We start from the raw sequence: 21,789 nt of genomic DNA, 5'->3' as shown, positions 1-21,789 counted from the left end.
TAAGTTTGTGCAGTAATCAGCTTTGATATTATTGAGTTGGTGTCTTTTAATTATAGGAATTCCTGTTGTGGCTCAGTGGCTTACAAGTACAAATAGTATCCCTGGCCTCCCTCAGTGGGTTAAGGATCTGGTGTTTCCATGAGCTGTGGTGTAGGTTGCAGACGCAGCTTGGATTGCTCATTGCTGTCGCAGTGGTGTGGGCTGGCAGATACAGATCCAATTCAACCCCTAGCCTGGGAATTTCATATGCTGCAGGTGAGGCCCTACACACCAAAAAAAAAAAAAGGATGATTGGATGTTATTTAGCTTGCTTGGGTTACGTCTGTCAGAGTAAAACTTCTTTAAGTTGACATCATACACAATACATATACACGTATTTATAATATACATGCTTCAAAGACTTCTTTAATTCATTACTAAGGGAGCCAGCAGAGAGTAAACCTGGTTCAAAGGACAATTCAAGAAACATTTAATGGATATTGAAGAGTATTGGTATAAAATTCCCGTGCTGAGAAGAGTTAACATAGGAGATGACAGTTTATTAGAGAGAACTGCTTGCAGGGTTCACCCTTAGCTGGCTTCTGGGAACTTGGATTTTAGGAGCGTTCCACCATTCCAGAACTAATCAAAGTAGTTCACTGTGCCTAAACTGTCTACGTAAACAATGTGGTTTATGCTGGACAAATGCTTTGCTTCTACGGGTCTGGAATTTTGGTAGATGCCAGGCTGAGACCGCCCAAGTGACCAGCTCCCAGTAAACACTCTGGACACCGCGTCTCTCACGATCTTCCCTGGTGGATATTTCCCACATGCTGTCACAGTGCTTTGCTGGGGGGATTAAACTGAACGTGTGTGACTCAACTAGGACAGGATTTGTAGCCGCTTGCGTCTGGTTTTCCCTGGATTTCACTTCATGTTGTTCTTTCCTTATTTTGCTTTTTATCCTTTCACTGTAATAAATCATAGCGGTGAGTAAAACTATATGCCAAGTTCCGTGAGTCCTAACAAATGATCAAACCTGGGGGTGGTCGTGTCAGGAACCCCGACACAGAACCAAAACAGATCAGTATCCTCCAGGCAATAAAATATAATCTAGGAGTTTTCTTTTATACAAAACAAAAATAATTACAAACCAAAAATACATGAATCATCTCTGTGGCACAGTGCCTGGTGCCAAAATGGGCTGTTCCAGGATGGCAAGATGACTTCGCAGGCCTACGCTGCTAGGCATGAGGATCAGGAGGAAGAGGAAAACCCCCTGCCCCCCTGTGAGAGGTTTCTAGGGTTAAACATAATTATAATAAAATGTGATAAATATAATTGGAGATTCATAGTGTATCTGTAGAGGTAATGCATATCACGGTTAAAGACGGGCTAGCGCTTGGGGTTAAATCCTGGCTCATTGTTTACTAGGCCTGTGACTGGGCCATTTACCTAACCTCCCTGAGGTCTCCTCATCTGTAAAATATCATGATATACACCTATTAAAGTGTAAGGATTAAGCACAACACGTTTAGAACAATGACATGTAGGTGTCATTACCATTTCACTTACTTATTACACACACACAACAGTGGGAAACTGGAGGGCACAATTCATGGGCGCTTGGGAAGGCAAATGGAGGCAAAGAACTAAGGCTTCTAAAACTGACCTGGGCTGAACCTTCCTCACTTCAAGATCCCAAGGAATGTTAGCTCTGTGCTATCCTTTCCAAAGTTTAGTGCTTAGGAAAAGGGGGAGAGGGGCGCTTCACTCTCTAAAGATAAGGAAAGCTCTCTTAAAATTGACTCTAGCCTTGCAGAGGTTAACATAATTTCCAAAAGAGTTTGAAGCCGTGAGATTTAGTGTAGTCTAGTACGTTGATAGTTATGTCAGTATTCTTTTCTAGTTTCTCCCAAAGTTCTCTCTTTTGTTTTTCTTTCTAAAACCACTCCATGCCATGTATCAGTGACATGGAAATGCTTGAACAGCCAGCAGCCCCTGAATGCCTATTCTCTGGAACACCTGCATGGATTTAAAAGCGGCATGGTTCCTCTAAACAACCTCCGTACCTGCAGTGGAAGGGGATGAGGCCATTGCCCAAGGAGAGGAAGGCTAAGTGCGGTCACAGAGTATTTTTGCTTTTGCAGCACCTGTTGAGCTGAGAGGTGTTTCCAGACATGAGTCTGCACAGTATGTGGTTCTCTGAGCAGCCGATAAAAAGCTCTGTGGGGAGGAGAGGAGGAAAAGGGCTTTGGGCAGGGCTGAATTTATAAAGCACAGAGATAGAGAACAAGGAGAACATTATTTGCCACATAAGCATTCTTAAGGCGGTGGCCAAAGGGGATATGTCGAATTTTCAATACATTTGAAACTTTAAAAAAACAACCAAAAAACTCTTACTTTCTGAAGGAAGGAAGAAGATGGACGGAATTTAGATGTGCATTTTTAAGAGCCCTTTAATTACAGATCTAAAAATCACTTTTTAGTTTAGCAACATGTAATATACATAACTTGGTTTGACGAAAAGATGTGATGTTTTGGTACATTTAGAGAATATACCTAAAAAAAGGCAGGTAATTTTTTTTTTTTAACCAAATGGGTCTTTTGAAGAAACTCTCCTTTCCCATATGGGCTTGCTGTCCCTTTTCTTGAGCTGTCAGCTTTTTATTGACAGGTAAACTTCTACTGGAAAAGTTCAAATCTGGGTTTCATACTGAAGCCTTTCCTGACTCATCCTCATCTCTGTGTCCAAGAAATTCTCAGTAGGTCCTCTGAGCTCTCTCATGAACAACACTCTGCACACACCTTTTTGATAGAACTTACTAGTTTGAAACTCTCAGTTTATGTGCCAACCTCCCTCTGTCAATGGACCATGGAGATCAGAGACTTTGTTCTGACATTCTTGAACCCCAGGCATCCCTGACCAAGCTGCATCATCTTACCCACCTGGTAATGTTAATATTCCTTTCTTTTTTGACCTTGGCTCTCTTCTTAGGCAGCTTATTCACCCTGAGCAACTTCACCCATGTTCCTGGTTTTAACTGCTGCCGGCATGCAGATGATTTAAGTACTTCATTCCAGATTTTTTCCCTTGAGTTCCAGATGCATAAAACCAACTGTCTAATGACTGGGATGGATCATGGCAGCCCTCCCAAATGCAATAAGTCCAAAGCCTGTTATCTTTCCCCCTTAATGTACCTCCCCACCTACAATAATTGGTGAGACCATTACCTCTGTTACTCAAGTCAAACTTATGAGTCATTCTGACATCTCCTTTTTCTTCATCTAAATCAGATCTGATGGTTCATTTTTGCGTAGAAAACACTCAAGCTCATTTGAATGATACCTAAGCCTGGTGGCAAGGCCAGTAAATATTCAACAAGTGGCTGTGGGGTGGGGGGAGGGGAAGCCCCCTGATTTTGTAGCATTTGCCAATATCCATGGCATAAACACTCCAGTCATAGCTGGTTTCAAGCTACCACTGTGACGTTACTGAATATGATAAAGCTGAGAAGAAACCGCCAGTCACAGACTGTTACATAGTATACACACCGTAGAGACAATAAATATAAATATCCTCAAAAATATAGGTAAGAGTAAAATGTAACAAAATAAATTAGGAAGTGTTCCATTTTGAGTATTTAACCTTTGTTTGCAATATAATTTATTTATGTGTAAGTTTATATAACTTAATTGCTTGTAATGGCTGTTTGACACCTGGCTTTCAAAACTTCTGAACATTTAACCCTGGACACTTACAAGCACACTACTTTATAATCTGCAGCCTGCCGGACATTCTGGCTTTATTTTACTTTCTGTGTGTCTCTTCCCTTTCACCCTGTGCTTTGTTGATACTAGAACGTTTTCACCTTCTTAAATAAGCTGCCTTTGCCAGCAATGTTCCCTATCCCTCCTACATCACCCCATCCACCCTGCAAACATCTCACTCCATTCACCAGGCAAACACCTACTCATCTTCCGAGACATAAAGGCATCTCATTTATAAATCCTTTCGCTAATCTCCTACCCCCTTCCTCTAGATATAATTGTACATGAGAATCTTGTGTATATTTTTAGCATGACACCTGGTTGGCATTTGTGTTTACAAGTTTAATTTTGCTATTAGACCATGCTGCAAGTCTTTTTTTTTAAATCTCAGATACACAGACCCATAAAAAAAAGGTTGTTGAAAAAAAAATTATAATATTAATAAGTACTCAGTAAGTGGAAGGTTGAGCCTCTTTCCACTGGCACCATCCAGGGGATCAAATGCTTTTTTTCTCTAAAGACTTCCTGTGGATTTCTGGACTCGACTAACCTATGCCTTGCTTGGACTCTCCCCTTTGCCATTGTATCTCTCCAGAGAATACAGTCATTCTCAAAGAACAGCACATATTTTGTTACAACAGGGAAAAAATCTTTGTGTACAAAAGACCTGCAAGACAGAGTCTGGAGAAAAAAAGAGGAAGGGGAATGTCCATCCTTTAGAATTGTTTCTGGTTTTATATAACAAACTAACATCTTACTTTGGGCAACTACAGCCTGGGAGGAAGTAACATGTTTTCTGTTTGGGCTTCTGTTTTCCTTAGTTCAGACTGGAACTGACCTTATTCCTGCCACCCAAGATGCAACTGAGTGGCTTCCAAAATTCTGCTGACAATGTCACTGCTCTAGACTCTACCCCTGAACTGCAGGTCTCTGGAGCCCATTAGGCTGCCTTTAGAGTTTCTTCAAATGATGGTTCTATGCAGCACCCATACCTGCATTCGTCAGCCCCTTCTCATGATTTTTTCTAAACCCACTGATCTCACAGCTCTGATTTTCTCACAACCTCTTGTCTGCCACAGAGTTCTCTCTCCTATGCTTTCAACTACTGACCACTAAGTCTTTTCACAGGCAAACCACCCACATCTCTCCTAAGTAATTAAATTTTCACGAGTCCAGGCTCCAGCTGGCAGGAGTGTGTTCTCAGTATGTGTATCGTTTGAGGTCATTTCCTGCATAGCTTCTAATCAATTTCCCACAGGGATGAAGATCACTATCCCATGTACTAGAATTGCTTTATGTCATGCTCTGAGTCAATTGGTCAACCTGTTCTAGAGGAAAAAGTTATATTTTCTTTCTCTTCAGCACAGGACTTGGCATGGTGAAATGTTTAAAAAAAATTTTTGCTGAATTACAGAAAACCAAAATGTGTGGTGTTTTCCCCATGAATAGTACCTAGAGCCTTAGACAAGACCATCCTTACCCAAGTGGCTTATAGTCAAGGGAGATGAACTACCAAGGCCTTCAGTGGTTAATTAAAATTTCAGGCTAACTTAGGTCTGATGATTCCTCACACCAATTACTCAGTTACCACTGACAGCCTGTCAGCTGTGCTTTCCTGGTCCTTAATGAAAGAAAATAAACAGATGAAATCTTCAAACTCTAGCAAAACCTTTCACTCTAATAGTTCTTAGCACATGGACCCCCGTTTAATTTATAAAACGTGCCTTCTTATAAGGGCTTTTCCAGACGTTCCTGTCTTTTTATAAGTGTCTGTCTTTTGAGTGAAAAATGGCATTAAAACACTATATAAGTCAAACTGAGGCACAACAGTGTCCCACCAGCATGGAAGTTTCTGGATGAAATCTGACTGGCAGCTGAACAAGTTAATGGTTACAGTTCACGGCCCCACCTCTCCCGCCCCACGGCCAGACACCTGTTCCCTCAAGGCCGGAGGAAAGTGGCTTGGCAACTCCTGACAGATGGACAGCCGACAGAGCGGACCCTCCCCCAGGCCCCATCCCCTGCGCAGCTGTGCGCTGGCCTTGTGTACAATCCGCTGTCCCCCAGAGGAGGGGAAAGAATTGTGAGGCTGAGAAAGAATCTCTCAGCGGGAGGGGAGGTGGGCGGGTGGAGAGCTTGACTGACACAACAGAGGGCTGGTTTTTCTGAGGGCTCTTAGCAACGCCCTGGTTTGACCCTCCTCAGCCCTGAGAAAATCGAATCAGTGTACCATTCTTCCAGGCGCGATGCAGCATCAGCAGCTCAACGTCAAGGGGACCTTCCTCCCTTCCTATTAATTACCTGCTCTTTCGCATCTCGGGGTTCCTACCTTTGCAAAGTGCTCCTGGGAGGAGGGAAGAAACGACCATCACCCTGCCAGCCCCCTTGCTGCCTGGGGCTTCAGGCTTTACTGTGAGTCCTTATACATCATGTCTTCTCACTGATAGGCGGGACTGAGAGGGGGCTTCCAGCCCCCTTGGACCTCCGGGGGCTTTATTCTAAGAGTCACTGGCGCATGGCTGAGCCTTTCTTTCCCGTTTGTAGGTGAAACCCCAGTGGCTTCATTGGCTCCTTGATTTAAACCACGCCCGGCTTTCTGCCCGCTTTGCTGCTGCTGGGTCAGGCGGCCCAGCCCCAGCCCAGCCCCAGCCCAGCCCGTTTGCGGGGAGCCCGGGCTGCTGCTGCTATTGTGTGGATGCCGCGCGTGTCCTCTCTTCTCTTCCAGAGATGGCTAACAGGGGCCCGAGCTACGGCTTAAGCCGAGAGGTGCAGGAGAAGATTGAGCAGAAGTATGACGCAGACCTGGAGAACAAACTGGTGGACTGGATCATCCTGCAGTGCGCGGAGGACATAGAGCACCCACCCCCCGGCAGGACCCATTTTCAGAAATGGTTAATGGACGGGACGGTAAGGCCTGCGGCGATCTTGGTTACTGGGGGCAGTGGGCAGGGAAACCCTTCAGAATCTCTCCTTTTAATGTGAGGCTGCGAGAGGAGCTGTGGCTGCCAGATTCTGAGTCTCACGGGAAGGGGACGGGAATACCTTTATCTCTCCCTGGGGTTGAAGATCTGGGCTCCCTGTACAATTCCCTTGCTGCATGAGAGGACTTCTCATCCATCCCTGACATTGCAGCTTCCTGCTGAGTTGTTGGCAAATTCGAAGCCCTTTTGCTCTTTCCATTGAGAAGAGAGATAAGTATTCCCTTGAGATCTCTCATCAGCTCCTCTGGGGCCATTCCTTCCCCAGAGAAATAGGTTGGTTCCATAGTAAAACAAAGGAAGGGATGGAGGGGGAGGACTAACCACTCACCCATCCCTCCTGGAGCCACACTCCTTGGGATGCTCAATGCCTGTCTGCTGAACGGTTAGATTCTCTTGAAACTAAAGGGAATCCTTATTTGATTCTTAACTGCTTTTCTAAGGAGATGCTCTTATGTGTTGGGGAGGGGAGAGGCGTGACTGGGGACCATAGGCTCTGCTGATTTCAACAAGCCTGTCTGTTCCTGCAGGCTGTGATTTACTGTTACATAACTGCTATTCCACACCTCTGTTGGGTTTTGCCCAGTACTCTGGTTATAGGTATCTGGGAGGAGGATACCCAGTTCATTTCCTTTATACATCATTAGCACTTATCAGATGAGTTACTGAAGCCTGATTCTGATCTGCCTTTGTGATAGAAAAAATAATATTAGAGTATGTCGTTTACCCTACCTGGGAGCCACTAACTCATCTCTCCATTGAAAGTCTGAAATCCTGGCCTCATCAATGCACATCCCCTCTCGTAAACATTCTTTCCTCACCCATAAAGAGGAGGGGAGGAGCAGGGAGGGCAGAGGATTCCCGGGCTCCCAGACTCACTGTAGGAACAGCCCTGAGAATGGAGTCCTGGAGTCTTGGGGTTCAATACAAGAGCTGGCCACCCAGCTTAGAGCCCATGGCTTCCTGGGGTGCAAGATTCGCCCATGCCCAAACCTCTGGGCTGTGCCCCATGGGGACTAGGACTCACTGTGCATTAGGGAGAGATAAATGCAAAGGGAAACGCTGATTTTTGTCTCCTCCTTTCCCTCTGCAGGTCTTGTGTAAGCTGATAAACAGTTTATACCCTCCTGGACAAGAACCCATTCCCAAGATCTCAGAGTCAAAGATGGCTTTTAAGCAGATGGAACAAATCTCCCAGTTCCTAAAAGCTGCAGAGATCTATGGTGTCAGGACCACTGACATTTTTCAGACTGTGGATCTGTGGGAAGGTAAACAGCCCTGGTGCCTTTGGGCTCATTCTCCCCTCCCCCCCACCGTTTTGTTCGCCTCTTTGTTAAAACCTGCGCACAGTGTTTTTCCTTGTGTTTCCCTGCGTGTGCGCGCCTGTGATTGTGTGTGTGAGGGAGTTATCCGCTGTCACCCAGCAGCGCTGTCAGCCTCCCCCTTTGTGATGCTCTATGAAAAGTGTTTTTCCTCTAAAGAACACACACCCCAGGACACAGCAGGGACCTAACTAACATGTAAACAGAAGCCTCCTCTGGGAGGAAGCTAAAATGGTTACATGGATGCCTCTGGTTCCTCTTACCCCTCCCACAACGTACTCTTTCCCCACAAATGATAGCTACTGGGGGAGAAGGGGGGTGGCAAGTGTGCTTCTGACTCACCCGGGCTTATAGACAAAGCTGCCTGGTGCAATTTTGTCATTCAATCTGAGAAATAAATAGCACCCTGCCCTTTTATTAAAAGATTATCTGGGAGCTTGGTGACAGTAACGTCCAGAGGTGTATTTTCTCAGAGAGGGCGTCAAATGATTTTTTTTCTTTCATTTTTGTGAATTGACCTAAGAAATCTAGGCATAAAAAGGAAATCAGGTTTCTGGACATATTTAACAATCCATGATTATTGGGGGGAAAGATGTGAATGAAGATACCACTAGAGAATTTGGGACCTCTGGTTGTAGTGCTTAATTTGCTGCCTGAGCCAGAATGTGCCCACCCATCTGTGTGACTGTTCCACACCAGGCCTGCCCGAGATACACGGTCCAAGCAGAGCTGCCAGGTTGACACTGTGTTCTCATGCTCCTTGTCACTAGCTGTCATCAGTGTCCCAATCAACAGAACACCTAAGGCAGTGACCTGCCCAGGGCAGATGGCTCTGCTGACAGTGAGAGTGGGTTAACTTTCTTGTGATCGAGAAACAATGATGTTTTAAGGGGTATTCAAAGAAAAAAAAAAAGCCTCCTTAAGCCTCACCCCCCTTCTCTGTATCATACAAAGAGCTGGCACTTCCTGTTTCCTTCACAGATGAATACTTAGAATCCTAAGCCAATCAGTTTATCAGTCATGTTTTGCCATTATTTAAAAACTCAGATATTCAGAACTTCAGGCCAGGCCACTGGACTTCACAGACAGTTGCCTCCAAAACCCCTCAGAATGTCACAGTTGAGACTTGGTCCCTGTTTTTTAGGTCAAAACTGTGATTTTTTTTTCTCCTTATAAAAATAGCTACTGCTTTTCGATATTTTTCTATGCACCAGCCATATACTAGTGTCTTTCTGCATAATGCCAATCAGTTTTCCCAACAATTCCAGAAGGTAGGTGTTACTAATTTCCCCATTTCATAGATGATGAAACTGAAGCTCGCCCATGAATACTTGTATATATCATATGCCTGCCTAGTAATTAACAGAGCTAGGACTCAAACCCAGCCGCTAGGATGCCATAGTATAGGACCTTAACTAGTCTGCCATGCTGGGCTTCAGCCAGGACGCTGTTTCCTTCACCGACACCAGGAGTGTTATGCTGTTGAATCATAACAGTGACTGATGAGATGAAAAGGAAGAGGGACATGATTCAGGGCTGTGTGGGACTGAAGGTTAGGGCCCCTGTACTAGGAGGTTTGTGTGAATGGATGGGGTCCCAGTAGGAGCCCCCAAGTACAGGAAGTGTAGAGGAGGAGGAAAAAACTGGAAAGTCTGTGGGAAGTGAGGCTTCCAAAGGTGTTTTCCTGTCCTGAGGATGCTTTTCTTGCCTTTCCCCTTTTTCTAAAGACCACACAGGTAAACTTTACACCCAAGAGGTGCTGGCAGTGTGTGGGGAGAGGGATAGGGAGCACTCTGCCTGAAAAGCAGAGTAGGTGAAGGTCTACACCACCTGCTCCCGCTCGGTGTGTTAGATACCTCTTAGGGGAGAGGGAAGTCAAGAGGCAGGAGTGTGACTGCAGTGGCCTGAGGTAGACAGGTGGGTTCCAGGGCAGAGTAATGCTCTTGGAACAAGGGAACAAGGCAGACATGAGGGCTGTCATTCCCAGTGCAAAGAAGGATGAGGCTTTAAAGGGAATAAGGAAGGAGACCACACCCAGAGAGCTGTGGCTGAGCTGCCATAGGTCGTACAGTAGGCAGGGACTGCAGGCAATGGGAGAGCAGCCTCTAGAGGCCCCAGGGCCTGGTGGTCCCTCTAAGGAGGAAGATTCATCCTATGTATTGGAGAGGATACCTGATATCACTCAGGATCACCATCTAAAGTTTGTTGGGAGCTGGTTACCATACAGTGGAGCACTAGGCAGGAAAGTGAGCCCCTTTAGCAGAGACGGGGGCGGGGGGCGTGGCCTTGGGTGAGCCCAGCAGTGAGATCCATGGAAGAGCAGCACGACGGATTTCGAGGCTGGGTCCCTCTGCCAGAGTTGCTTGTCACCTGTGAGCTTGTGGGTGAGTAAGCTGGAATCAGAGGGACACCGCAGGACAGGGTGCCTGTGTGGACATGCCTGAGTGCGTGGGAGACGGCCATGTTTGTGTGCACAGCTCCTGGACGGGCCACCCCTGTAGCATAATCCCACATTCTCCCTACTCTTCTGCAGCCGGGCTGTGGTTTTAATGCTGTCCTGACCTTTCAGATTACTCAATTCACTTCTGACTCCACATACCACGGCCATCATGACTGTGGCCCTTAGGGGCCAGCCCTTCTCCCCATGTATTTCTCTTCCACCTCTGTAGGCATTTCATGCTCGGCAGCTCTCCGTCCCATGTCTTCCCCTCAGCATCTTCCTAAGTAGGGCTCTGCTTGCCTAGGGCTGCCCAGGGACTTCACGCTGCTCGTATGTCACAGACCAATAAAGCTGCAGGAGCCCAGGCTTGCCGAATGATTTCCCATTTAGCTTCAGCTATTTCAACAGGCAGGGGCCTCAGGTGTACCCTCTACCCTGAAATCCCTTTTAGAAGCCAGTAAAATGTTTGACTTTGAGCTGTGACTCAGGGGCAACCAGAATAAAAGTTTCAAGGCTTTAAGAAGGAGCCCAGGGCTGAATGGTCCAGAAAAGAACCCAACCACAGGATTCAGACAAGGCTACTGAAGGAGGAAAATGGGTGACCAGTTCCTTACCATGATGATGGGTGAGAGCAGCTTAGAGCAGTGTAAGGGCACCAAATGAGAGAGGTGGATGCCTGGCATGTTACTTTGGGATTTGCCCTGGGTTCCTGGAAATGGCAGGCAAGCTGTCTCCAGCTGCAGCTCAGGAGAGCACAAGGGAGGTTAGGATACCACCCTCTGTGGAGGGAAAGGGAGGAGCCAGAAAAGGGGGGAGGAGCCAGAGGGGAGTGCAGAAAAGGAGATGTGTGTGTGTGTGTGTAAGAGAGAATCCACGTGAGCGAGTGTGCTGTTCTGAAAGACTGTGAAGAAAGCTTACCCTGAAGGTTAGGAGAGTGGAAGCTCCTAAGTCAGAAATAGGGCCACCCCATTCAAACTTTTGCTCTACCACCTCTCAATGAACTTTTCTAAACTTCCACTTTCTCAGCTGTAAAATGAAACAGTACCTATTTTTCAGGTTGATAAGGGCAGTAAAGGAGAGAATGCATTAGAGGTGCTCAGCACAGTGCTGGCAAGAGTAGAGCCTAATATATGGTGGCAACATTAACATGACTATTGTCGTTAGCCTTTTTTTTTTTTTTTTTTAAGACTAATAGAAAATGAGGCTGGCTAGAGCAAGACTGGAAGGGCCCATATTCTGTCTTGGAACAAATGGACCTCATCAATGGCCTCACACAGCAGCTGGGAGGGTTGCCTGGATGACCTTTGCCCTCTATCATCTGAGGTCCCTTCACCTCATTGGCCAGTATCCCAAACAAGGGGCTGCTTCTAAGGGTCTCCTTGACTTTTCTTTACTTCACAGTCATCACCCTGTGTGTCTTTCCCCATGATATATTGTTGCTTTGCCAATTCCAGCCCCAGGGGTTTTGGTTCTATGGAAAGTGTGTGAGTTTTGGAGTCAGCCAGGTGGGCTAAAACTCTTTAGCTCCATACTAGCTACACGACCTCACCTTCTCAGAGCCTCAACTCCTTTCTCTATAAACAGCACCTCCCTTGCAGTGTTCCTATAAGGATTAAGTGTTAAAATGCCTAACACAATGCCGGGCTGAGAGACACCTCAAAAGTGTTGGCTTTTTTCCTTCTGCTGTCAGTCCATTGGTAACCAGGCGACAAGCATTAGACACCTAGAATTCTAGAAATGTCAGAGCGGGCAAGACTCAAAGATCGATCAAATCTGATTGCTCTTCTCCGTAATCCTATGCTGAGGATCTGGGACACATGGTTTTGTCCTGCCTCCCTCTTCCCCTCCTTGATGACTGGGTGTCGGGGGTGGAGTGCCTGGATGGTCCACGAATGTTCTCTGGGAAGTGTCACTGTATGTGTCATTCCTCAACAGCAAGAACGGAAGAGACATTACACCCAATCTCAGAACTATTTTAGGATACTGTACAGTACCTGTAGTGACTTGAAACATCACAGAAATGCCTGCTGCTTGAAGCCTCCTTTTCTCTCAGAGCAGCCTTTACCGTATTTACTCCAAGCACTGCTCACACTTGTGTTTGGTGGATTCTTTCTTCCGCATTGCTTCTTCTTCTTCCTTTTTTTTTTTTTTTTTTTTTTTTTGTCTTTTTGCTTTTTCTAGGGCATATGGAGGTTCCCAGGCTAGGGGTCTAATCAGAGCTGTAGCCACCGGCCTATGCCAGAGCCACAGCAATGCGGGATCCGAGCTTTGTCTGCAACCTACACCACAGCTCACAGCAATGCCGGATCCTTAACCCACTGAGCAAGGCCAGGGATCGAACCCGCAACCTCATGGTTCCTAGTTGGATTCATTAACCACTGTGCCATGATGGGAACTCCCCACATTGGTTCTTCAACTCCAGTGGGCCTCAGAACCACCTGCTAGACTTGTTAAAACACAGACTGTCAGACTCCAGTCCCAGAGTTTCAGAGGTATTAAGTTTGAGGCAGGGCCTAGGAATTTTCAGTTCTTACCAATCCACAGGGGATACTGTTTCTGCTGGCCTGGGAACCTTACTTTGAGAACCACTACCCTATGGAGTTTCTCCAGGAAGCCAAGCAACAAAAATTCAAGTCTCCAAAGCAAGCCCAACCAACCCACTGACATTTCTCCCTGATCTCTAGTTTTTCTACCTTGAGTGGAGAATGGGGGGCTATGCCTAAGTTATTACTCAGGGAAATAAGACATGATTTCTTCATCCACTGACTTCTTTCTCTGTAAGTCCCATGAAGAGGAAAAAACAGTATTCCAAGAGTAACAAGGATGAGTCAAGAGTAACATAAAATAAAAGTAACTCAAAACAAAGAGTTTTAACTTTAAAACTGATTTTTAGCATTAAAAGCAGAGGAGTTCCCATTGTGGATCTGTGGGTTAGGAACCCGACATAGTGTCCATAAGGATGTGGGTTCCATCCCTGGTCTCACTCAGTGGGTTAAGGATCCAGCATTGCGAAAAACTGTTCCATTCCTGGTCTCCCTCAGTGGGTTAAGGATCCAGCATTGTCAAAAACTGTTCTATCCCTGGTCTCACTCAGTGGGTTAAGGATCCAGCATTGTCAAAAACTGTAGGTTGTAGATGCAGCTCGGATCCGGTGTGACTGTGACTGTGGCAGAGGCCTCAACTACAGCTCTGATTCAGCCCCTAGCCTGGAAACTTCCATATGCTGCAGGTTTGCTGTAAAAAAAAAAAAAGAAAAAGTAGAGTGTCTAACCTGACTGAATCTGCCCAGATGGTTTCTCTGTCCTTGTTTCTTTCTCTTTACCCTTCTGTTTTTATTTTTTTCTTCCCAAAGACATGCATAAAATAGCATGGAAGTAGTAAAAAAAAAATTAAGAGAACAAAATCCTTGTTCAAGCATCTTCATGGTAAAATCCTTCAAACTTTATGGGCACTCAGAACCCCTAGGTTGGGACAAGGGGTCCTTACAATGCAGAGCCCTTGGCCCTTCTCCCCAGATGTGATCCTTTAGTAGCTGGAGTATAAGACCACACCTGGGGAGACTCTGCTTTGTGATAACGCAGTAAACAGGGGGCACAGTATTGTCAGGTAAGTCTCGGTTGTTATCTGAGAAAAAGCTCCAGGGCCATCATCTCTTTTTACAAATTCGGGTCTTAGCTTCCCCCCCATGATAGGGGCAGGAAGAGTCTGGGAGCCTGATTGCAATCCTGAGCCGTTAGTGTAAATTAGGTCATCTCTGTCATGTGTCACCTCCCTTCTGTGGCCAACAGTCTCATTTGTACATCACCTCTCGGACTCAGTCTCATTTCCGCTCTCCCAACCTCTAGAAAATTCCCAGAACCTAGTTGGTACTTCTTTCGAACTATTCTCCTTCTTCTTTTGTTTTCTTGGAAAAACAGCCCTGAGCAGCAGTTTTCAAGTTGTCTTGCCAATGTTTCTAGGGGTACCTTTCAGGGAGCAAAGAGTTTTCTGGCCTCTGAGCAGCCCCCAAGTTGTATCAGAGCCCTTCTATCTATTGATATTACTACCTGACTTTGTGGAAGTTATCTCTGAAGGAAGGGGTTTTCACTTTACGATTTGTATTTAGTACCTACCACATGCCAGACATAGGGATGTTTGTAAAAATTAAAAACCAAAAGTATTGCAGCATGTGGAAGTTTCCTGGCTAGGGATCGAACCCTTGCCACAGCTGTAATCAGAGTCACAGCAGTGGCAACACCTGATCCTTAACTTGCTGAGCCACGAGGGAACTCTGTGACCCTATATTTTAAAGAGACCCGTAAACCGTATCCCGAAAATAGTCCCAGAAGCTTGGGAAAGTGAAGCAGGCTGGTTTCTAGGCAGGTGGTACCCTTGGCTGTGATCCATGATGTTTAGCTTCTGTTGCTTTATAACTGGCTCTCTTCACAGATCTTCTTAACCTCCTTGCTTCTTCAGACATTTCAATTTTTAACTCCGAATTATAGGAAATCAGCCTCCTCAAACATCCCCTTTGTACCTGACAGCACTTGACCTGGGCTTCTGCACTGGCAAGAGAAATGAGGCTGGGAAGAGGCCCTCTTCCCATTTCATTAGCCCAAAATCTTTCAATTCTTTCCAAGGAACATCTTCTAGAAAACTAACTACATGTGAACTGGTTTCAGAAGGCAGATTTCTGTTCATTATGTTATTTAGAAACTTAACAATAACTATTTTAATTTGATCTGCACATTGATAGGGGACTTTGGACCCCAACTGCTTTCTTTTGCTTTAATCTTATTTAGGTTGCAACCTTGAGCCATTATTCCGGACAAAACACTCAAAGACTTATGATCACTTGAGGTTTGTGCCTTAGATCTTGTAGGGCCCAAAAACTATGCCCCAGTTTTATCCCTCCAGTGCATCCCTCTGGCCTGGCACTGAACCCCCACCCTTCAGGTCAACTCTAATCACTGAGGACCTGCCTCCCAACCAGCTTGTGCTGGGGTGCCCCCGGGAGAAGGCAGGGCACCCCCACAGACTGTTTGTAGGCTTTTCATTCAAACAGACCTGAGCTAGAGCTGGGCTCTGGGAAGTTAATTAACCTCCCTGAGTTAGTTTTCCCATGCATACATTGGGAGAAATAATATTGAGTCCATGGGTCAAGGTCACATATAATAAAGTGTCTAGGCTACAATTTAGATCAAATCTCTTGGACCTTTCTTTAAGAAACACTTTTCCAATTGGTTTCTGTCTAACAATGCCTCCTTCTTAGCTTCTTCTGCCCCGATCATGTATTTGTTTCCTTTTGCACTGTCCCAGGATGAGGGTGGCATGGGATTTATAGGTCTAGGTTCCTGGATATCTTACCCTTGCTCCCAAATTAGTCCCCTTGGTCCCTTTTGGGATCATGTAGTGTATTTATTAGCCATGTGTGGGGGAGCTGGGTCTATGGTTTAATAGAGCTTGCTTCAGCACCCACGGCTCCAGGGTAGTATATGTGGCTATATCCACATTTTCCCAATCCTGGACATGGCTTGGTCTTTCCAGCCACAAGAAAGAGATTTGCAGTGTGCTTTCCATACAGAGCGGAGATGGGTGATGTGCCCAGACCCACCTAAACCTCCTTAGGCTTCACTGTTTCTCTAGTTTCTCTTTAAAGTCTCACTGCTTGAAAGCAAATCTCTCCCTATCGCTTCCCGCAGGCATCCTTCAGAATAGCATCACGACAGTTCTATTAAAAAAAAAAAAAAAAAAAAAAAAAAAAAAAAAAGTAGCCTGTTATACAGCGACAATCATAGAAAGACTTTTCATCTGTGGAAGAGAAGGACCATTCTCCCAACCTCCTCTGCGTTTCCTCTCTCTTACTACTTAGTATTCCTTCCACCCTCTCCCTCCCATCTGCTGCCCAGAGCCTCCCCCCACCGCCCCAGCTGTCCCTTCAGTCTGGGGGCTCTCCATTGAGAACCTTTCATCCCTGTATCCATCAATCATTCCCACAGGGCCTCAGGATCCAGGAAATCATCCTGTGGTTGATGTGGGAGGTGGGGCCGGAGGAGAGAAGAGCGGAAAGAAGGATCGGCTGTTTCTCACTCTCCTCTTTGAATAAGTGGACATCCTGAACTGGACTCCTTCTGTGGACCTTAATTGTTTATTTTGTCAGAGTTTTGCTCCATTCTTACTTTCTGTCTGCCTTTCCCCTGTAACTCTGTACTCCCCTGTGACCAGGCTGCTGCAGCCCGGCCGGAGAGATCACAGATGGTTCACTGGGTCTAAAGAGGTCCTTTGAATGTATGTGCTTAAATTTCACAGCCCCCACTAGGCTGAATGCTGCGCCCCCCCCCCCAACACACACACACACACTGGTGCTGTCTGTGGACCTTTGATCTGGTTCTCAGGTGCAGGGCGAACCACACAGTAGCATCTCTCCCTTTCTATGTTTAGACCACGTCAGTCAGCCGGAAGGGAGGGGGGAACAGGGTGGGAGAAGCAGGCTGCCCTGTGGCCCAGTTGCTTCTCCGTGGGTGTGGGGAAGAGTCCCCCTCCCACTGTGCGAGGGGCCCACACCACGCCTCTCTCTTTCACTCTCTCTCTCTCCTCTCCCCCTACCTCTCTCTCTCTCTCACAACCCCCTCAAGCCATTTATTTATTGTGTCCATCTAGCTCCTTTGAAGCAGCACAAAATGAAGAGCCTCTTATTGTGTCACGTTGGAGTGCTTTCTGTGGTGATTTGCTTTTCTTCATCTGCCAGGCCTCCAGTCCAAACAGCCAAGTGAATACTCGATTTGATGCACATGGCTGATTTTAGACCCTTTTAACCCAGATAAAGTAAAAGGAAGACACCACCTGGGGTTTGGTGCAGTTCATCCATCCAGTAAATTTCTTTCCAGTTTCCTTATCTCTTTCCAGTCCTGAGGAAAATTCTTTTGTGCAGACCCTCAGTCCAGCCTACCCACAGGGTCTCCCCTGACTACCACCTGTGGAGCCCACTGAGGAGGGGCTTCTGTTTAGGGCAGGAACCAACCTCTGTGTGAGCTGTTCAGTGTTTGGAATGTGTTGTTCATGCAGGATGAGAAACTGGGTCTCTCTGATAGGTACTATATAAAGAATATTTAGTCAGGTGATTTTTTTTGTTGTTCCTTTCTGAGAGGTCTGACTGTGATTGTCTTCGGCACTTTGAGAAAAATCTGACATCCCTCTCCCTTCAATGTGCTCGTCTGCACCTCCTAACAGAACTCCCTTCCCAGAGGCCCAGGCCCCAGCCCCATCCTTCCTGACCCCTTGGCCCTGACACACACTTGGCTCTAATCTCTCCCTTGGCTTCCAGGGAAGGACATGGCGGCCGTGCAGAGGACCCTGATGGCTCTGGGCAGCGTTGCAGTCACCAAGGATGATGGCTGCTACCGGGGAGAGCCATCTTGGTTTCACAGGTAAAAATTTGTGTCCAACCACTCCACCCTCACCCCCACCAAGAGCAGAGAATGATTTTTTTGTTTGTTTGTTTTGCTATTTAGGGCTGCATCTGCGGCATATGGAGTTTCCCAGGCTAGGGGTCCAATTGGAGCTACAGCTGCCAGCCTACTCCAGAGCCACAGCAACGTCAGATCCGAGCCACATCTGTGACCTACACAACAGCTCACTACAATACTGTATCCTTAACCCACTGAGCGAGGCCATGGATCAAACCCACAACCTCATGGCTCCGTGTTGGATTTGTTTCTGCTGAGCGACAGGAACTCCAGAGAATGATTTTTAACAAGAGTGAGCATCTGAGGCCTTGTAGCTCTCAGAGGCTATTTCCACACAAACCCTAGCCTAGGAATAAGCACCCCTAGCCCCGCAACCAAATCCCCCAGCATAAGTCGAGAATGATTCTGCCTTTCAGGCCAATATCCCACTGCAGGGCCTTTCCTACCACATACATAGATCCTCCAGCTCTGCCCAGGTTATGTCTCTCTTGAGACAAACATTATTTACTATCTGGTTCTTCATGGAAGTTTGCAGACTTCTGGTCTAGAGTAAGAATTTTTTCATCCTTCAGCTCTAAAGTGAGGACTTTAATCCTGGCCCTCCACAGGGAACGATGAAGTGGGATTAATGACATGCTCTGTAGGAAGGACTGATTTTAATTTTCACAAGGGCTTGACGTAACTGGGAGGGGGGACAGGAAAGTATTTGGGAATAAAGTCCCCAGAGAGGCAGCACTGGTTCTTTGCTGTAGAAATTCTGGATAATCATCCGATCTTCTAAAGAGTAGAGAGGTCATGTATCATGGTGGGGCCTATTCATAGCAGGATCATGGCCCAGGGTAGGACCATAGCCCAGGGAAGGATCATGGCCCAGGGTAGGACCATGACCAAGTGTAGTAGGACCATAGCTCAGGATAGGACCATGGCCCAGGGTGGGATCATGACCAAGTGTAGAATCTTGGACCAGGGTAGTAGGATCATGGCCCAGGGCAGAACCATAGCTATGGTAGGATCATGACCAAGGGTAGAACCATGACCAAGTTTAGTAGGATCATAGCCCAGGGTAGGACCATGACCAAGGGTAGGATCATGACCAAGGGTAGTAGGTAGGACCATAGCTCAGGGTAGATCTATGGCCCAGGGTAGGATCATGGCCCAGGGTAGGATCATGACCAAGTAGGATCATAGCCCAGGGTAAGACCATGACCAAGCGTAGAATCTTGGACTGGGGTAAGAGGATCACGGTTCAGGGCAAGACCATAGCCCAGGGTAGGATCATCATTAATGGCAGGAATGTAATTCAGTAGAAGGCCTGCCCTTCTATTTGGTGACCCCCAGTAGAGCCCAACTGCACATCTTGGGCATGGTTGCAAACAATCAGAATGACATTGTTCCATCTCGCTTCCTCTGCCCAGGAAAGCCCAGCAGAATCGGAGAGGATTTTCAGAGGAGCAGCTTCGCCAGGGACAGAACGTCATCGGCCTGCAGATGGGCAGCAACAAGGGAGCCTCCCAGGCAGGCATGACTGGGTACGGGATGCCCAGGCAGATCATGTGAGACCCTGCCTCCCACCCCCCGTAGAGAGGATGAATGATCCACACCACGGTCTATATGGTAAAGAAATAGTTAGTCACCTCTGACCTTCTCTTCTCAAAGCCTCCTGTCCTTGGTTTTTGCAAGTGCCGCATTTCTGCTGCGAATCCACGTTGCCTACTGCTGCCACCTTCTGTTCATTTAGAACTATGCAAAGACTCCGCTTCCTCCCTCTTCCTGAGCTCCTTTGCCCTAAAAGCCTTTATCAGTCTGATTATTTATTTATTTATTTATTTGCCAAAAATTCTCCCTCCTCAACTTACAGAACGCACCTAATAAACAAATTAGTCTTGTGTCTTAATGTGTAACCTTCCTTCTTTGTCTTAGGGACTTTGCAGGCAGGCCTGGTCTTCATTTCATTCAAGAGGCCAGCAAGATGGAATTAAGCTTAACTGTAACTAGAGCTGTAGAAATATAAGTTGACTTCAAGGAAGCCCTTGCAAGGTAGTATTGCTTAGCTGGACAATTGCAGTAGAACGTTTATGAATAGTTTTAACGACACTGACAGCCATGAGTTCGAGAACAAGGTCTTAGGCTCCCACATATTTTTTTGAGTACGTACCTTGTGTTTATTATGCTAGACTCTGTGTGGGGAACAGGAATGAACAAGCTGAAGCTCCAGTTCCTCATGAGCTCTCCTATAGATGCCCAGGAATTATCTGTGGAGGTGGTTTTATCAACTGGATGGACGATGATTGGTGGAAGGAAAGAGCAGTTTTCACTTCTTTATCCATAATCTCACCCACCCCCACTATGGGCCAGATTCTGGGTCTAATGCAGACATTTATACAGTTTCTTCATCAGCAAAGAGTAATAGGTAATGCAGAAGATTGCTCTCTTACAGGTATTTATAGAGTCTACCCCCCTAAAACTCTTGGACATTGTCTAAGACTGAGATCTAGCTGAGATAGGTTTTTAGGTTTCTAAATATTTTCTCATCCACAGAAAACTTAAGAAGGCAAAGAAGCCTGGGGACCACAAGTTCATCTTACTCTCTCCTGCCAGTAGAAACAAGAAAAAATAAAAGAGCTGCATTTAATAAGAAAAGAAATAAGGCCTTTTGGACATAGAATGAATTGTTAATTAACAAGAAGTAAAATAAATGAAGCCATAGACACTGCCACACTTTAGATGTTTGGGTGCTGGTTTTCCAGATGGTGTCCTTTGCATTTCTAGGCTTCCTTCATGGGGCTGGGGGTGGGTGGAGCAGAGGCCAAATTCAGGGTCCCCGCTTCTGCTTCAATGAGAGTGTTGCTGATTTCATCTATTTTATAGATGGGAATTCAGCATAAGATTTTTATGAATTTTAATATTAAAAGGTTTACACTAAAGGAAATTAGCCTGTGAGACACATAAAAGACCGAATGTGTCCTCTAAGAGCCCTTGGTGACCATCTGACAACCACTGGTGAATCGTCCATTCCTGGAAAGATGTTACATCAACATGCTAAAAGTAGAGAAAAACTATGTTCATAACAATGCCAAGCTAAAAGTCTAGATAATACCAGCGCAGTGTGTGTGTGGCATGAGTGGGAGAACACAGGGAAAAAGGAAAAGGAGAGAATGGGCAAAGGACACTGTTCTGTTGGAGGAAATATAGAGATATTGATAAGTTTAAGAGATTTTTAGGAAAAGACAAGCATACTGAGTCCAACTCACTTCATGAGGCTAATTTAACATTGATTCCAAAACCCAATAAGGAAAAGAAAATTAGACTGATTTCACTTGGGATCATAGATATGAAAATTTCTAAATAAAATAAATTAACCAATCCAACAATGTATTTTAAAAATCTATTGGAATGAACCATTTTCTCTGTTGAGAGAATCTTTTTTTTTTTTTTTTTTAATTGGATGAGCTCTTCGGGGACCCACTTTCTTACAGAGCTAGCCCTGAGAAAAACTTGAACCCATGTTCCATTTCTTGTCTTTTTCTCTTCTAAAGTCCTAGAGAATTCACCTGTTCCAAGACCTGTCTAATTAATAATAGTACCGGAGATCAAAGGAGAAATGACTTCAATATCATTTAGGGAATTAATTTTTGGAGGAGAATTTAAATCCAATTTCCTCTGTTCCCAGAACAACACTTGTTTCTTTCTATTGCATAGCCTTTCTTCTACATCTCTCTCACTAATTCTTCCTTAGGTATTAGTAACTAATGTCCTAACATTTCATTCTATTTTTTTAATTTTCTTATTTATTAAAAAACTGCCCTGGTAATCAGAAAAAGGCATCTATGTGCTAAATGTAGGAAAATAACTAG

At 45.7% G+C, this 21,789-nt stretch overlaps 1 protein-coding gene across 2 annotated transcripts; it reads left to right on the top strand.

Annotated features, from left to right (window-relative positions):
- Positions 5,897-19,829, top strand: TAGLN3 (transgelin 3). 2 transcript variants are annotated; one of them, XM_021070389.1, is made up of 5 exons: positions 5,899-6,162; positions 6,476-6,657; positions 7,822-7,996; positions 17,794-17,896; positions 19,351-19,829. In XM_021070389.1, exons 2-5 carry the CDS (start codon positions 6,478-6,480, stop codon positions 19,490-19,492), a joined length of 600 nt encoding a protein of 199 aa, XP_020926048.1. In that variant the 5' UTR covers positions 5,899-6,162; positions 6,476-6,477; the 3' UTR covers positions 19,493-19,829. The 2 variants fall into 2 exon arrangements, with proteins under 2 accessions (XP_020926049.1, XP_020926048.1); XM_021070390.1 differs by having other exon boundaries at positions 5,897-6,657.

Source organism: Sus scrofa, chromosome 13 (assembly GCF_000003025.6).
Source record: "Sus scrofa isolate TJ Tabasco breed Duroc chromosome 13, Sscrofa11.1, whole genome shotgun sequence".
NCBI lineage: Eukaryota > Metazoa > Chordata > Mammalia > Artiodactyla > Suidae > Sus > Sus scrofa.
The sequence above is the reverse complement of the archived record's forward strand: the minus strand, read 5'-3'. Positions and strand labels throughout refer to the sequence as shown.

Coding starts and splice junctions, on each gene's coding strand:
- TAGLN3 (XM_021070390.1), top strand. CDS start 6,478: ATGGCTAACAGGGGCCCGAGCTACGGCTTAAGCCGAGAGGTGCAGGAG. Junction 6,658..7,821: donor AATGGTTAATGGACGGGACG/GTAAGGCCTGCG, acceptor TTCCCTCTGCAG/GTCTTGTGTAAGCTGATAAA. Junction 7,997..17,793: donor GACTGTGGATCTGTGGGAAG/GTAAACAGCCCT, acceptor CTTGGCTTCCAG/GGAAGGACATGGCGGCCGTG.